The 17,148-nt window shown below is 45.2% G+C and overlaps 4 protein-coding genes across 4 annotated transcripts; 3 read left to right on the top strand and 1 right to left on the bottom strand.

Annotated features, from left to right (window-relative positions):
• Positions 1-1,519: 1,519 nt before the first annotated feature.
• Triagg1_5537 (uncharacterized protein) lies at positions 1,520-2,467 on the top strand (the record flags this gene model as incomplete). The annotated part of the gene is made up of 1 exon (XM_062900062.1): positions 1,520-2,467. The coding sequence occupies one exon, from the start codon at positions 1,520-1,522 to the stop codon at positions 2,465-2,467; it is 948 nt and encodes a 315-aa protein (XP_062755658.1).
• Positions 2,468-5,876: 3,409 nt separating this feature from the next.
• Positions 5,877-6,851, top strand: Triagg1_5538 (uncharacterized protein; the record flags this gene model as incomplete). The annotated part of the gene is made up of 1 exon (XM_062900064.1): positions 5,877-6,851. One exon carries the CDS (start codon positions 5,877-5,879, stop codon positions 6,849-6,851), a length of 975 nt encoding a protein of 324 aa, XP_062755659.1.
• A 3,273-nt stretch (positions 6,852-10,124) lies between these two features.
• Positions 10,125-12,175, top strand: Triagg1_5539 (uncharacterized protein; the record flags this gene model as incomplete). Its single annotated transcript, XM_062900065.1, has 7 exons — positions 10,125-10,260; positions 10,777-10,838; positions 10,908-11,384; positions 11,451-11,523; positions 11,583-11,868; positions 11,911-12,086; positions 12,150-12,175. 7 exons carry the CDS (start codon positions 10,125-10,127, stop codon positions 12,173-12,175), a joined length of 1,236 nt encoding a protein of 411 aa, XP_062755660.1.
• Positions 12,176-12,509: 334 nt separating this feature from the next.
• Triagg1_5540 (uncharacterized protein) lies at positions 12,510-13,521 on the bottom strand (the record flags this gene model as incomplete). The annotated part of the gene is made up of 3 exons (XM_062900066.1): positions 12,510-12,751; positions 12,819-13,122; positions 13,213-13,521. 3 exons carry the CDS (start codon positions 13,519-13,521, stop codon positions 12,510-12,512), a joined length of 855 nt encoding a protein of 284 aa, XP_062755661.1.
• Between the last annotated feature and the right edge of the window lie 3,627 nt (positions 13,522-17,148).

A 17,148-nucleotide genomic window follows, 5' to 3' on the forward strand; every position in this document is an offset into this window, starting at 1 on the left:
ATGAACTCTCTACAGTTTTATTCTCGCTTTCTATACCATCCAATTTGATGTATTTTGTGTATTTGTATGCGGTAGTGTTGCCAGAATCTGGAATCTCGGAGTAATATAAATGTGGAGAGACAGGGCTAAGCATGAACGGTTTCATTACTGCTCGAAATGCTGCGAATCCTTCGGACACCCAAAATGTATTGAATGACGATATCTCATCCCATTCTAGATTACATTAGCCTGTGACATATCTACTGGAATAACTCTGAATACACCAGTTCCACAAAAAGCACACGGCGTACCTAAAACCATCACATGGTTACTGTGCTCAACATCTATGGCTCGTGCAACGTCTTGTGCTTCGATGATTTGACCTTTGTAGAAACTTGTCAGGCCTGGAGTACCTGAGAATGTTTGTTTTGCGGCGGTTGGGAGTGCCTCCGCAAACGTTTTAAGTAAAGCTGGATCAAGCTTCAGCTTCGGAAAGATAACCTCTGTAATCGCCATAGCTGAAAAGAGTAACAGATTTATACTTCTCAAGTGCTTCGAGATAAAAGAAAAAGTATGATATCCAACTGATCTGTTGCCAACTGTCGAAACGGTACAGACGTGGATTTAAATACTCTCGTACTATCCATCTTATCAATCAGACATTTGTAATATTAGATTATATCATTCCTCGGAAACCTAAAGTACTACCATATGTGGCTAAAGGGTTGGGCGTCTATGCGGACGTACTATGAAATAATACTGAAGTCGTCGGAATTGTAGACCTGATCGACGTACTCGGCCCCGTCTCTTTCCGCAGGGGGCCACTTATCTCCGCTGCGAAATTCACACTAACACGTAATCATCATCTTGTGACGCACGTTGTAAGCAAATGCAAACGGCTTATACTACTCTTTCCGTAACGATAAAAAAGTGATCCCCGATTAGGTGTTGGTCGTTCGTTGGGAGGTCGGATTTAATATGCCCCCAGAAGACAATGGTGTTTGGCAGAGTTACGATATGCGGCTTAGCTTAGTACTTGCCTAAAGAGTATGTATGAGGCTTTTGTTACAAGTATCCTAGGCTTGCTCAGCATAGGCACGCGAGAATTGTCCATTGCACCGGTAGACTTCGTGTCCCTAAGTCCATAGGATCCCCATAAATGGCCACAATTAGTAAACCGTGTAATAATGGAGTATCGGCAATCGAATGAAAGAATACAGTTGGGTGCGGATATGTGTGGAATGGTGGTCACGTACTATGTTTCTTGCATAATACCACAAAGTATCATTATAAATCAGGTTTACAACCTCTATTTGTAATCCACGTAATAGAGTCAGCAATATAAAGTGTAAAAAGAGAATTAAAGGAAACAAAGTGAAACTATAGTGATATTCAGTCTGTTAAGCATATCGTTTAAACTATAGTGAACAATACGGCAGGTTTTACAAAAAGTCGACTCACTATCTGAGTCACTTACAATTATTATTCATATATAAGTCTTATAATTTTTTGTTTCAAATTACTGCGGAAAGTCATCATTATGACCAGGCAAATCACGGTTATTGGCGCCACAGGCATTCAAGGCGGGTCTGTCATCAGGGCTCTGGTGAATGACCGTGCCTACTCACTTACAGCCATCACTCGCAATTGTCAAAGCGAAGCAGCCAAGAAACTCTTATCACAGGGAATTCGTATTATTGAGGCTAACCTCGACGATGTCGCTTCACTTCAAGCGGCCTTTTCTGGGACGTCGGTTATTTTCGCTGCCACAAACTTCTTTGAACCTTTCATGAAGTGCGATGCCGAACAGGCTATCGAGATTGAGGCAAGACACGGAAGTAATATTGCTAAAGCCGCAGCTATGACACCAACACTGGAGCACTTCATCTGGTCAACTCTTCCCAACACATACCGAATCAGTGGAGGCAAATTCGCAGTCCCCCATTATGTGAGCAAGAACAGGGTCGACGACTTTATCAAGTCCGACCCGGCGCTACTCTCTAAGACGACGTTTCTCTGGGTCTCCGGCTACGCTTCTAATATGAACTACCCATTTTATCGCCCATTTCCTGTTGCAACGGCCGGAGAGAACAAGTACATCCAGCTCCAACCAACTTCGGCATCCGTGCAATTCTCACTCGTCGGTGATGCGGCAGTCAACGTCGGCCTTTTTACGAGAGCAATCATCGAGCAATCCGAAAAGACACTAGGCGGCAAATTCGTGTATGGCATGACTGATGTTATGACAGCCGGAGAGATGCTTGCGACATGGGCAGAAGTGCACGGCGTCGAAGCAGAATACGTGCAGGTAGACAAGGAGACATATTACAGCCTGTGGCCCAAATGGGGCAAGGCAATGGATAAGATGCATGAATACGTCGAGTGGGCTAAAGAAAAGAGTTTCTCGGGCGAAGACGTTATCCTGACCAAGGAAGATCTGGGTATCACTGGATTAAAAGACACGCGGGCTGCATTCGCCGAGATGTAATAGTTGAATCCTGGAAGTATGTGCAAAGGTGCGGAGCGACATATGTAGGCTTTTCATGCATGGGAAACATTGGACTGAAGTCCTTGCAAGGATTTCGATTCGACACAATAAGCTAAGGGGCCTGTCCAACCTACATTAATGCATAACAGAGCAGCATATTGCCACTCTTGGGGCCTAATTGAGGTTCAGTTAGAAGCTCAAGCTGTATTTAAGGAGTCGTGTATCATGGCTTCTTCAACACCTACAGAGCTCTCCTGGTGCGACTGCACTGCACTTCAAGACTCGGCCATAATGTGACAACTGGAGCCAAATTGATCTTCTTCGGAAAAAGAAGGACCTGTGAGGAGATCCATGGATACGAGACGAAGCATCCGCAAGAAACTAGAAGGATGTGTATGATACAGGCACCAAATGAACGCGTAACTACGCTGCAATGGGGATGCTCCTCAGTGGCAGTGTCCGTATCTTTGCATTACTGCTACCGTTGTACTACTGTAATAGCACTATACAACAGTTTGGTTGTTAGGTATACTGATCGCGGCGCAAAGTGAGATAAAGCCTCGATAAAGACGAGCATTGTCACGAAAATTGGTGCCATTGAGTGGGCTCGTAAGTATTACCATTGTGGTTGTAAAAAATCTTCAGATAAATAGCCATACTCTACCGTTATTCAGATAGCCATATCATAGGGTTGCATGACGCAGTTGCACAGTATCTCATGAGGTTACCATACCTATATAACGTAATCTTTATTCGGCACAGAAAGCTCCGATACGAATTCGGCCCGACGGAACCCATCGCTAACTGCAACCCCCCGGTGAACTTGGGGACAGTTGTGGAGCCAGACACAGGTGGCTTGCGGAAAGATGTGGAGCTTAACCGGCAATCCCCGATGTGACATCCATGGAACGCTTCGGTGTGATTCGTGTATCAACCTCCATAGGCTTCAAATACGCAAATAGGATAACTTAATAGAATATGAGACATGAGGAACCCGGATGATCAGAAGAGTTCCGTAATCATAGCCGCTTAATTTTGAACACACAAGACGACAGCCACACATACACAAAAGCCACAGCCAAACCACTCAAATAGTAATTTTTAGCGTTATATTGTGTGTGAGTATTCATTTTGCAGTCACTCTTTTTTGGATCACCGCTTGAGTATTTCTCTGAATGATTCAAGCTAATACTTATTGCAGATGATGTATCATGCAAATTCGTAAACCAGTGAGTCAGCAGCGACCTGTCACATATACAAATAATGAAGACTCTACTTCGGCTTGAAACTAGCGGCTCAAGATCAACATAAAAATTAGGGCGAAAGCGGAGCAGGTACGGAAATCAGCGAAGATAATCAACGGAGCTTCAGCTCATGTAAGACCTGGGAAACTCATAAGATTTGGACGAACTCCTTAGCTTCATTATCTTAACCCCTACAAATTTTAGGGTACTTTTCGCTATCCACCTCTTCCAACATCCCCTTTCACAAAATGGAAGAGAACTTCTCACTGTATTCTAACTCGTTTCAATATTGACAGAAACGACTTTATCCTCAACGGCAAAACGGGGGATATCGATGCCGAAGAGATCGATTCTCCGTTGACAACACTAGTCGTCAGTTGCAATGTTGTGTACGATTACCCGAACCCGAACCCGAACCCGAAAGTCATCAAGCAAAAGAGGTTGGTCAAATTTGGCTTGACTCAATGAGCCCTTGAGTGTCAAGTTACGCTTATTGAGCAAGAGGTGGTCAACTACATTGGAACCGAGCCGTCATTCTAGGAGCAATCCGCTACGAGCGATGCTTCTATATATGTGGCAGAAATTACAATAATTACTGCGTCTCCAGCTCTATAAGGACAGGAAGTCTGTCAGAAGTTGACCGCCGAATTTGCTACCTTATACCATGACCTTGGTATGAGGTTCCAGCCAATTAAGTTCTTAATGTTATGGGCACCAGTTCCACAGAATCGCGAGAGGGACGCCGCATACGCCATAATGAGAGCTATATACATGGGTATTATAAAGAGTCGCCGAAAAGGTGGACCTCAAGAGGGATCTGATATGATTTGGAACGTATGAACCATGCTTACAAGAATGGCACACCGGTTCCCGACAAGGAAATAGCACATATGATGATCACACTGTTGATGGCTGGGCCGCATACCTCATCTTCGGCTAACTTGTGGACAATCCTCAGGCTTGCATGACGTTCAGATATATCGGATCAACTATATCAAGAACAACTGTCAAAACTCGGCCGCGCTGGGAGGCTGGTGCCGCTACAGTACACTGGTCTGAATGAGCTGCTACTTCTGTGCACCGTGATCAGAGAGACATTGCGAGTCCACTCGTCAACTCACCCCATTATGCAAAAAATCAAGCGGCCGATCGAAGTTCTGGGAACTGGCTATGTCATTACACCAGACAAGGTCCTTCTCGTATCACCCATGGTAACCGCACTGAGAGACGAATTCTTCCCTGGTGCTACAGGATGAGACTCTCATCGATGGAAACATCGAAAATGCCAAGACTGATATGGAGGAGCCGTTTATATCCAAAGAAACCAGGAACCCATATTCACCATTCGGCGCCAGTCGACACCGGTTCATTGGTGAGAAGGTTGCATATGTGAACCTGGAGTCATTGAAGCCACCATGGTGCGTTTCTTTCGATTCTACCTGTCCAACCAAGGCAAGGCTGTTCCTAGGACGGACTATTCATCTTTGTTCTTTCGACCAATGCAGCCAGCTTTGGTTTGCTAGGAACGCCCGACGTCAAGTAGGAGATGGATGGTCTTCGTCTTAAGGACATAAAAGGGCCGTCACCTGTAGTCTAACCCTGTCAAATGCTTTAAAGAACCCGAAGTTTCAAGCACCATTGCTACAGGCGCATACACATTAGCCGTCGACTTCGGCTCGTATTCGCACTCGGAGAAGCTACAGGCAACTGGGCTATTAATGGGTGTGGCATGAGTGGGCATTAATTAACAATCAGCGCTGGCTGAAGTTCTATTAGTCATCACCGCCCGTTGATTAGGCACCCTCGGGCTGAAGTAAATACCGCTGGTCCGTTGGTCCGCTCTATAAAGATTTATGTCTGATAGGCCGCCCAGTTTAATCTACTATTCCACCCCTTCGGTCGTTGTAAACTCGACGGCAAGCCGAATGTCGTTATACAACATCCTGGCCCACGTCAAATGCGCAGCCACGTGCAATTAGAACGACGAGCGATATAAATGAGTCATTTAAACTATGCCGTCGCTTCTCAAGACATCTTGTAACTCTTGCATTGCAGCTAAACGGCGATGCAGCAGAGCTACTCCAAAGTGCGAGCGTTGCTCGCAGCGGTCGTTGGATTGTCATTACGCATTTCCGCCCTCTCATCGGGGTAGTTCAGACTGGAACATGGGACAACCTGTCAGGCTGCCTCTTACCACGGCCAGCTATGTCAATGACACGGGCGTCCCTCAGCAATCGCAAACGCTGAGCATTGCCGACTCCGTAGTGATGCAGTCGTTTGAATATGCTCTGCTGGAACTAGCTGGCCTCCCCGGCATCGACGACCCAAAATTTAATCAATTATTTGAATACCCAGCTCTTGCCCAAATGAGAGTTTTGGATCTCTGGCCGCGACTAGACGACACTCGTTCTTGGAACTTTTGTGCCCAGATGCTGCTCTCCTTCGCCAACCAGTTCGTTCAAACTGGCGAAAATCCCTTCATTGACAAATCGGGCGTGATGTCGTACATTTTGACAACCGCCTTTAGCGTCTCCGCAGCCTACTCGGCTCGCACAGATGCGACGAATGGTATCTTTCAGCGGATTTTAGTTACCGAAGTCTGTAAACTGGCGACAGCAATCCCGCATAGCTCATTTGAGCAACAATTAGCAGCGCTACAGGCCCTTTTGCTCTACTATACCTTGATGTTCTTTGGTGGGGACACGCAATTGCGAGCCTTGGCCGAGAAACAAGAGGGTTTGTTACAACGGGCAACCATCGCGCTACAGTCCCAGTGTCTCGACCCTAGTGGGACACCTGCAGATAGAGTGGCAGAGTGTCATCGCGAGGCGGCACGTCGGGCGGTCGTGATATCATACCTGCTTCGTGGCATCAATCGCGTGCTGCACTATAAGAGCTGTCATGTAATTTGTGACCTCTTAAATCTACCAGTCTCGCTCCGCCTACCGCCGAGGCTACGTCAGAGTGGCCTGCAATCAGAGGGCCAAATTGATACTAGGGATATCGTCACTTACTACGAATTTGTCCAAGAGTGGGAAAAGGGACGACTGGGGCAAATTGATGAGTTTGCCAAACTACTCCTTGTCGCATGCAAAGGCTTGACTGAGATTGTTCCAGCCAGCGCTTTCGACGCCACTTGAGAGACCAAGCCGAATGACGACGGGTCCTTGTCCGGGGTCATGGTATGTTCCGAGCTTTTTCATCTGTTGGAATAAGCAAATTGGTCAATTGGAGCATGGGAATTAGGTCAGGAAGAGCCTTGGGTTAGTGCAGAGAAAAATGCTGCATCGGCTGCCACTTATAGCTACATAATCATACAGGAAACACGCCACTTTATGACAGGATTGTGTGGGATTATTTGTGTAATATAATATCATCTAACAAGGCCAGAAAATGAACCATATTTTGGCAACGTTAAGGAGAATTCTCATAGATTAGAACTAAGATAGCAACATCATGCTAGCACCTGGCCCCAACCGTCCACCTCATCACTCCCAGAGCAGCGAATAGCCTACATTATCCGAATTCCTATTATAACACTAAACAAAGTGTCCATCTTAGTCTCACGCTAAGTCCATGCCTATATCTGTGCGTATGGAGACTTGCTTTGTATAGAAAGGTTACATAGTTACAGAGATATCCTGTACAAAAGTAGATTATAATCTCAAGTTTTGGCTTTACTCTCTGCTCTAAGCACAATAAACTTGGCGATAGTATCGACCGAGGGCAAGTAACCTGAAACCAATATCTTCGCCAAATTGCGTGTTTGAAGGACTTGTTCACTAACATAACTTCATGACAGCAGATAAACAGAGACGCTACGTCGTTATTGTTATCACTAGAACAGACATGGCAATGGCATCAGATGACATAGGCTATACAAAGAGCAACAATGAACTCGTTTTCCTAATACTTCGCACGATGAAGTCGATATGTGCCTGAAAAGGGTTGAATTTTTGACTGAACTACCCTGTGATTGTGTTGCTAAAAGATCTTCCTTCAATAAAGTATATAGTTTACTTCCAGCCAAGATGGAGTGGATCCGAACCAAACAAGTACAGTTTACGCGCCAGAGGCAACGTTGCGGTTCTCATCCTATCTGGCTATTCTTGGAGCGAGCAGGATTGGGGAAACGATTGAGGCACGGTTCGCTAACCTCGGTTTATTGTCGCACACGTATCGATATCTTGGTGCACCACTTCCAATATTACTTCAAGTAAGCAATGAGTCATACTAACTGTCTAATAACAGATTTGTCCGGCTCCAGACATATGCGCTGTGCTTGATGTGCGATACTGTGTTGGAGGTGAGCTGTCTAAAGAAGAGTTTCTGGTGCCATGCGCGTGCGTCTTCACACTTCTTGAAGACGGTATGCACAGGGGTAGAACTATAGAATTGGAAGTGTTCATGGACCAGACGGCGGAAGAGAATCGAATGAATGATGTTGCAATAGAAAAGCTAGGGGTTTAGCCTATAGCCGTATACTGAGGATTCTTTGGCTAATATCTTTCGTCTATCGGTACTGGGTGTTGTAGTAGCTTGGCAATTTCATTAAACTGCCTGTTAGATTTATATACACATGAAAAGAACTCGTGTTTCAATAATAGTTGATCCGGGTAGTCTTCCGCTGCTCTCTTCTCCTACCGCCGCAGCACTCTTCAACCGTGTCTCAGATCCGATCATCCCCAGGGTTGCCAAAGTTGGTCTACGATTTAATAACGTATAGTAACCCATGGCGCTTTGACAGGTGTTTGAGAGCAGAGTGTAGGAAACTATGCGGCAAGTACAGACTAGTCACTTACAAAGAAGTGTTGCGAGATCAACCTAGGACAGCTCTTCATGATAGTCTGTCCTTAGCTAGCGGGCAGTCTACTATCGCTGTGTTTCATATCGTACAAGGCTTCTAATTTTCCGTACTGCGTAGTCTGTGATGATTCGGCAACTGATAAAAAGGCGCAGTCCCATCGTTTCCCCCAATTTCGAACTCCGTGTTCGAGAACAAACAGCGTTAACCACCGCCGATGTGGACTATATCGACAGCTTCACGACCACAATAATCAACATCATCACTGGCAAGACGGACAGCTACATTACCATCCATCCCCAGACTATGGCTATAGCCATTCCTACCTACCATCAGACCATCACTCCGGATCATAACGGATACGTGCCACCAGATTTACAGCTATTTAAAATAAACTCCCGCATAATAATTATACCATAACCTTTTTGCATTGCCACGCTCTCTTTTATCTTTATTTTTCAGCTACAAAAACAACTCCATTACTATCCGCCTAGGGGCTTAAATCGCTACTGCTACAGCTATTTGCGTCACTGCTACTAACCGCCAGATCTGTGTCCTCCTTTAACAAAAAAGATTGTTTTGTCTTTGTCTTCATCTTCATCTTTATTGCTGTTACTGTTATAGGGTCCCAATTATCTCTATCGGAAGTTCCAGCGTGCTCTCTGGGTTGGGTTGCCTTGTGCTCTTGCTTGGGTTCCAAGAAGAAGTTGTCTAAGGGTTAGGCAAGCACTTGACAGCGCAATAGGTTGTCGTATCGCGGAGATTTTAGAGACTGCCAGAGCTCGGTAGAAACCTGATTGGGGGAGCTGTTATTCTTGAATGACATGGTTCTGTTTCTGAAATGCTTAGTATAAGACAAACTCCAATTCTTGTAAGTATGTTATCACAAACGAGAATTATATATCAAGAATAAAGATAAGGAGTAATAGGCAGAATCTATGTCGGCTAGCTGCACTTTTAATTTTTCAATAGCATAAGAACAACCGTTCATATATATAGCTGTAAGTATCTTTAACGAACAATAATTAGTTTTTACGTCACTAGACACTAGTTTATTATAATATTAAATAATGGTATTGAGTTTTGCCATAACACCTTGAAAATTTTGGCACATCATATATTCGTTAGCAGACATACAGTATGAAGCGAATCTCCAATTAAATCTTGTCACATTTATTCTGTGTAAAAAGCCATCAGACAGGGTTTCTGTCAATATGTGATAATATAATCTATCGGTCTCTTGGTTAAATAATGTGCCTAAACAGCTTGTTGTTTTCGGAACGTATTCTCCGCTGCTTGCTACTTGTTAAGTGACGCACAGATGACCAAACATGAGTATCAAGCAAGTGGTGGACAGTAAATTCGGGATTGCAAAACAAATAAGTGCACACATATACAAACCCATACTTCTATTTCTTCAGTAATGCGGCTAGCCCTGGTTAAACTTTACTACAGTCGCCACCGCCAACGTCATTAAAAATAATTAAATTGAAAGCCAACTCTATCCTGTTTGTTTTCATAACTGTCAGAATAGTGAACCTACTGAGTTCAGACTTGAAAGTGTCAAAGTATTTTTAAAAAGACCAAATATTTCCAATCACTGCAAATAATGGACTTTAACATCACTGTTAAAAACAAACAAATCGACATGGACAAAGGGCCTACAGCTAGCCATGCTTTTGCGCAAGAGGGTGTTGCCAATGCAAACCCTCAAGTCAAAGATAGGGACCGCCATATTGAACACAGTACTCTCCAGGCCTCAACTTCCAGTTGGCATAGCGAAACTAATACCGCCATACAATTATATGCCGGTATACGAAACGGAGACCTTTGGACTTTGATAAGGCGTTTTAATAAGCAGATCTTCCATGTTAAGAGAATTTATAAGCGGCCGCTGTCAAATCTGGATATGAACATTGCAGCTGGTGAAGACATCACAGCAGAGAAATTGCAAGCACATACTGAGCGATTCTACATGACTGTCGTCACAAGCTTAGTCGCTCTCTATAAACATATAGTTCTCCTGCGATCGTGGCGAGACAAAAGAACGTTTTATTTTTTTAGCACCTATTCAATCGCCTGGCTTGTTGATCTGCTTGCCCCTACTTTAATTCTTTTTCTCATAGTGTTAATCATTTGTCCACCCGTCAGAGACATTTGCTTCCCACCAGCACCGGCATCGCTTATTAGTTCTCGCACTGGAGCTGTAAAAAAGCCAATTGCCGGGGTACTGGCTTCTGAATCCGTTACGGGAGCTCCAGAAGAGAATAGCGGCGAAGCGATTGAGCAAGAAGCCCATAGCTTCATCTACAGCATTAGTACGGTGAGTTTCATTTCTGCTCCCACGTTTATCGATTTACCGTGAATCGAAAACTGATTTTACTGGTTGCAGCTCTTAATGAACATTTCTTCAGGCGAGTTCTCCCAAGAAGAACACGATTCTATTGGGCCAGAACACATGGTTCAAGATGTCTCAGATGTTGTAAACGGGACGGGAGACCAGAGCAAAAAAAAGAATCATGATAGGACAAAAGAGCCCGTTGCACGCGCTGTGCATAGCTTTCGCACACGCTCCGCACTGCACACATTCCCCGAGCTCATCGACACTTATGAACGACTCGGCAATGCTTTGAGCCCAACATCACCTTTTCCTACCCATCGTCCAAGACTGACCATGGCTACTTGTTTGCTACCACTACTTATGTCATCATTTTTTGGTTCGTGCTATGGCGTGATGAAAGTATTGGGGTTGTTTGCGGGAGCTATATTCTTCGGCAAGCCTATAATCGAACGCGGCGTTTCCATCATTGATTACAGATACCCTGATTGGCGTCAGTATACAGAGATGCGAAATTCAATCCTCAAAGGAGTACCCACGAATTCTTAGATCGCCATTACTCTGCTTCGTACTGGAGAAACCCATAATACGCCTCAGCCTCCGCCACCCTCATCCCATGGGCCACCTAATGTACAGCTGAACGCCGATGATTACAACCTGGCCCACCTCGGTACGTCAAAGAATTTCATCAGCTATCGTCTGATTGTAGGCTGACCTAAGTCTTCATAGGTGCTTCTAAAGAGGAAACTATGATAGCTATCGACCCAGTGTCAGATAAGGAATACTCCAAACAGACACACGAAAGGCAGGAAAAGGGCGAACCCAGCACCACGCGCCGCATCGCTAATTATATTAAACGAACTACCAAGGATAGTATACAGGCAATGAACAAGATCGCCAAGGCCGCGGAATCATCAAACTCGGAGCATCTTCCAGGCGAACAAAGTGCTCTTAAATCGTCAGAAACTAATGCTGGCCCTATTCGTTTTTCTGCCTGTCACAAAGGCAAGAAAGGGTACGTATATATTACTACCACAGCTACAACACCGGCTATTAGTTGGATAAGCGAGGATGAGGACTTGGAGACGACGTGGACTGTAGCAATTGCGGATGTTAAAGAGGTTAGGAAAGTGAGCGGTGTTAGTAGTTCAGGTGGCAAAAAGAGAGCTCTGATAGACTGGGCCCTGGAGAGAGAGACAATGGGAGATTTGGTGCTAAAGACGGAACCAGACGGTGAGTTTTGTTTAACTGCTGTCACATTGAGAGACGCGGTCTTCAACCGAATCATTTCTATAGGTGGTCAGATGTGGGAGATTTGGTAGTGACCTTTGGATAAGGAGATTTCGGTTCTATAACATGTATGATCTAGATTTAGTAGAGTAAGGAGTTACTGAGAATATAATAAAGGGTTGGGGAAGGAGTTGGATTAAAAATATTTGCTTCCTCAAAGGGCAATCAAAACATAACCATAATGAAGATTTCAGGCATGCCAACTATGCAATACCTTGAAAAAATATAAGTGATATTATACTTTAAAGGAGGCCCAGTTCGTTAGCAATGCAATACTACTTTACTCCATTAATAAAAGTTTTATCATTTAGGTTACTCAATGACTGCAACATAGTTCACCAGCCATTAGCTCTCTAATGGAAATAGCTACACTGAAGAGTGCTGTGTTGGTTGTGGTTGGTTGCCATTGGGATGGTCCGTCTCCTCCCGGTTGGGATTCACTTCTTCATAATGAGACCACTTGATAAAACGGTAGAAACCTGCAGCCACCGCAGCGCCCATAAACGGACCAAGCCAGTAGATCCACTCATAACCAGGGAAACTAGGCGTTGCGACGGCACACCCAAAACTGCGAACCGGATTGAGTGATGCGCCGGTGTAAGAAGTCCCTGATAGGTAATGTGTCAGCATGGAGATGATGCGGAAACATCCAATGCTTCTCAGTAGGTCTCTTACCAGCTAGCATGGCGACGAACAGCGCCAATCCAATACCGATGGGTGCAATAAAAGTGTCTTTAGAACGTTCGGCAGCTAACATTAATACGACAAATACAAGGAAGGCTGTAAAGAACATCTCGATGAAAAGACCTCGTACGATCGATGTATCGCTTGAGAGAACACTGTTGGCCGCGGCAAGGTCACCCGGGAACATGCAGCGTGCTAGACCGCCTGCACACATGCTAGCGATGATTTGTGCCGGAACTAAGAAGGCGGCTCGCACCCAAGGCAGTGTCCCTGCCAAACACATGCCCAGCGTTACCTATTAAGTCGACGACCAGTTACCCCATTTTCCGTATCACAGCATACCTTGACTGGTGCTTCGGCGATGCAGGGAGGGAGGGAGACGTACTGCAGGATTAAATAGACCACCACTTATACGGTAAAACGCCCAGACATTGACAAGTAAAGAGAAGCTGTAGACATGCGCAATAAAGAAGACAGTTGTATCGCTTATTCCCCCAGATAGTGGTGACAAGGTAGCTTGCTTCACGTATTGCATGCTGCCAGCGTAAGCGAACCACAGGAAAAAGAAGGTCCCAACAAACTCCCCAGCCGATGCAATAAGATGCTTCTGTATCGTGCTGGGATAAAAGCCATCACGGCTGCGGCCGTTGTCACCAGACCCTGAGTGCTGCTTAAAAATCCCTGAAGAGGCCATCTTGTCCTTTCGCTTGCATGTAGCGATATGCTGACAGCCAGGGGGACTATGTGATGGTAACTGTAGATGAGAAGTTCAATTGAAGTTTTGACGGGGTGTAACCAAATGAGTGGACACTCCTTAAGCACCTTAGAGGTCTGGAGAGGCACGTGGTACTCAAATTTGGAATTTATACGTCACTCGAGGAATAATGAGCGGCGGACGATATATTCCGATAATATCAAGCCGTCGTGACACGCCATTTCAACATAGGGGTGTCGTCATACAGTTTCGTTAAACCTGTCTTATGAGTTTTGCCGCAGAGACTATGCGACCAACGGAGTCTTGTCTCAAGCTGAATATCTAAATGTTCCCAATATTGGAAATATAATGCGCCGAAATCTCTAAGCGTCATACAAAACTTTAATACCATCAACTGATGTCATATTAGAGTAATGTCCAATTATGGTAAACTGGGTCTTATGTCATAATCTTAGTTCTTATACTCGCAACAATATGCCCCCTGGCAAACATAACTGAATAATAAATAAATCGACTATAATGATATGGCTTTGATTAACTTTACAATAGGGTAAAGTTAATTTATATAACTCTTGCAAAGCCTTTTACCCCAGATCACATTAATTTCTAATTGGGCTGTGATAAAGTGAATTACTGCTATTATGCATGGGTGTGGATAATTCAACAACCAGTGATATTGGAGATTATTTGGAACTCTTCCGCGGCTCGCGTTAGATAGCCGTGGGCCATTTGATTTATGGCAATATCGGCGATCCAGTCACTGAAGTTACTCTTCAATCCGAGTGTTTCTCTTCTTCTACTGTTACAGCCAGTGTTACCACTGGCTCTTCTTCATTGAGGCAATCTTCTCCGGAAATAAATTTTGTAACCCTAACACTTACTCTCTCTTCCCACGATTTTTACACACTTGTGGTCCCTATACAATGTTGCAAACATTCACGGCGCTTGTTCAGTGCTCCCGCCATTGTCAATGCTAGGCGCGCAAATCAGCAATTCGACCCACCATCTACACAAACAGTCGCTCCTGTGATAAAGCTGGCGTTATCACTGAGTAGGGAAGCATTTAGTTAAGTAACTCCGATTGGCAACAGATATCCATCTTCAGAGCTCACTTACGATATAGAAAGTGTCAAGCGCTTTGACGTATAACACCTGCTTAATCAACTGTTCCGGTTTGGGTTGAATAATCATCAAAGCATCCAAGGGGAGATTGACACACTGGAAAAAGTAAGTGCTGCTTCTATAAATGAGTAGGGCCTTATTTCTTGGGAGCTAAATACTGATTTTGTCTGTCTTGGAGGGAGGTATAGAAATATAGCTCTTTTTTCCGCATATCGCATCTTAACACAATCAACGGGGAGTATCGGCGCCTCCATTTCCAGATTAATGCCGCAGTATACGAGTTTTATGCTATTCGTTTGTATCACTTCCGCTGCCAAGAAGTGCCGTTGCCTGGTATACGTATTCAAGATTCTGTTTCCTCATTCCTGCAGATTGCCCATCGCCTCCAGAGGATGAAGGCCCGCTACAGCTGGTTTGGCCGATCTCTTTTCCTCGTCGGTATTGAAACGCGCCATGCCATCCACAGGGATTGGATACAGGGACAAATGATTCGGGCTGACTTGATCCGAGCATTGTCCAGGGTTTGGGAGGGCGAGAAGATGTATGGGCAGCGACTTAGTAAGGAGCAGATGCAGGTTATCCTGCGAGGAGAAGGGGTGCTGTACAATTCTGCTATAGGAGTATTAACTTGGCAATAATTTTGTTCTATGTTTATGCTAAATGATAATTACGTCTGTCGATTGGTAATATGGATTAATTACTGGCCTTCCACTCCTCTTCCACTACAGCCCAATTCTGAAGTCCAATTGGCTAGATTATCTATGATTGTGTTTAAATAAGTGGCTGTCTCCTGGGCGTACGGGTTTGATAAAGTGGGATATTGTTGTTTAACTTGTCTTTAGCGGAATAATGCGATTGGCGAAAATATCCGCCCTTATATCTCCTCTGCTATATAAAAGAGGTAGCCTGGGATGGAAATTACACCAGCTGTACCCTTATATATCGCTACTCTTTAGAATAATATTAAATCCGAAGACCTAAGGCACTATTTACGTTCGCTTCCTAGTACAAGTTACTTATAAGATGACTTTACTAGCGCTGGGGAATGGTGAGAGAGGCTAAAATAGTTGTGGTACTTGATATTATGACTATCCGCTTGCTGAGGTGCCTGATATTGTTGATTCGCAAACTTGGAAACAAGTTGAGGGGTTTATCACTAAAGTTCATGCCCTATTATTTGGCTAGCTGAGTAACGCCGAGGACTTGGCTGTATCGCCTGACGGTATAAGACTTGCACCCACCGGGCACATCTGGAGCTCGCTGAAGGACGGTCCCAAAGCATATGTTTACATTGTTGATATCCCCACTGGATTAAGCACGTCAGCAGATCCTGTGCCTATGGCTGCCTCCCACGGCCCGCATAATAATAAGAAACCCAAGTGGTCTCCCGACGGGAAGACGCTGGTCTTCCTATCGGACAGAATTCGAGCGGGACAATACCAATTGTTTTACTTGCGATCCGATTTAATTGGAGAAGCGCAGCCCTCGGTCTCGCAACCTCTCCAAGTTATTATCGAAGGATGGTAGCGCAATACTTATAGGCGTCGCAGCGTTCGGTCTGCCCAAATCTGGCTTCGAAGGTTCTGGAACGCTCATTGACCTGGATATCTCTCGATCACAGTGAACCTCGATTTTGAAACAGACCATACTGCGATGGATGTCCGCAGTCTTTGGCTCCATGATTCACAAAGCCACCAGACGCGCCGGATCAGCCTCCCCAGAAGAAACATTTGGAGGTTCGCCTGGTGCGGTCCGCGGGATGCGGTTGCGATTGTTAGCGATCGGCCTGGCGAAGGAGCGTATAAGGAATCTTCTCTTGTCAAAATATCACTCTCGGATTGCGGAGAACATGTTATGGTTGAAACAGGAAAATACTTCATGGCGCAGCCAATTGCATCACCTTCGGGCTCGAAAGTTGCTTTTGTTGAATCCGTCGGTGGGGACCGCACCAAGCTTGCTGGCTGTATCGTGTGCGTCGACAGCGAGACAAATGAGCAGACGCGTATCGCCTCTAATGTCGACATTTCAAGTCTTGAGTGGGTCAATGAGGAGACTTTATTTATCATGGGCTTAAGAACCTCACATCGGTGGCTCTTGAGGTGAACGTGCTCACCCATGAGGTACGTGAGCTTTGGTCGACCGGCGCATATACCCGGATACTCTCTTTCGAAGACGATGGTGGTCGCTGGCTTCGGCCCAGCTGGGCCAGAGCCACGCAGTCTTATGGGAGTCTACAGACGGCTTAGAAATCTAGGGGTTTCTATACCTCCCTCCCAAAGGACAGAAACCATACCCTCTGATTCTCAATGTTCATGGAGGTCCCATGAGCGCCTTTGTTGACCAGTGGATGGGATATCGAACATGGGTAGCCTTTTTAGTAGCTCAAGGATATGCGGTCCTCAACGCGAACCCTCGAGGCTCCCTTGGACGAGGTCGAGATTTTACACAAGGTGTGGTAGGAGACGTTGGGGGCGGTGATGCAAC

The sequence above is a fragment of the Trichoderma aggressivum genome, assembly GCF_033847375.1.
Source record: "Trichoderma aggressivum f. europaeum strain CBS 100526 chromosome Unknown scaffold_019, whole genome shotgun sequence".
Classification (NCBI taxonomy): Eukaryota; Fungi; Ascomycota; class Sordariomycetes; order Hypocreales; family Hypocreaceae; genus Trichoderma; species Trichoderma aggressivum.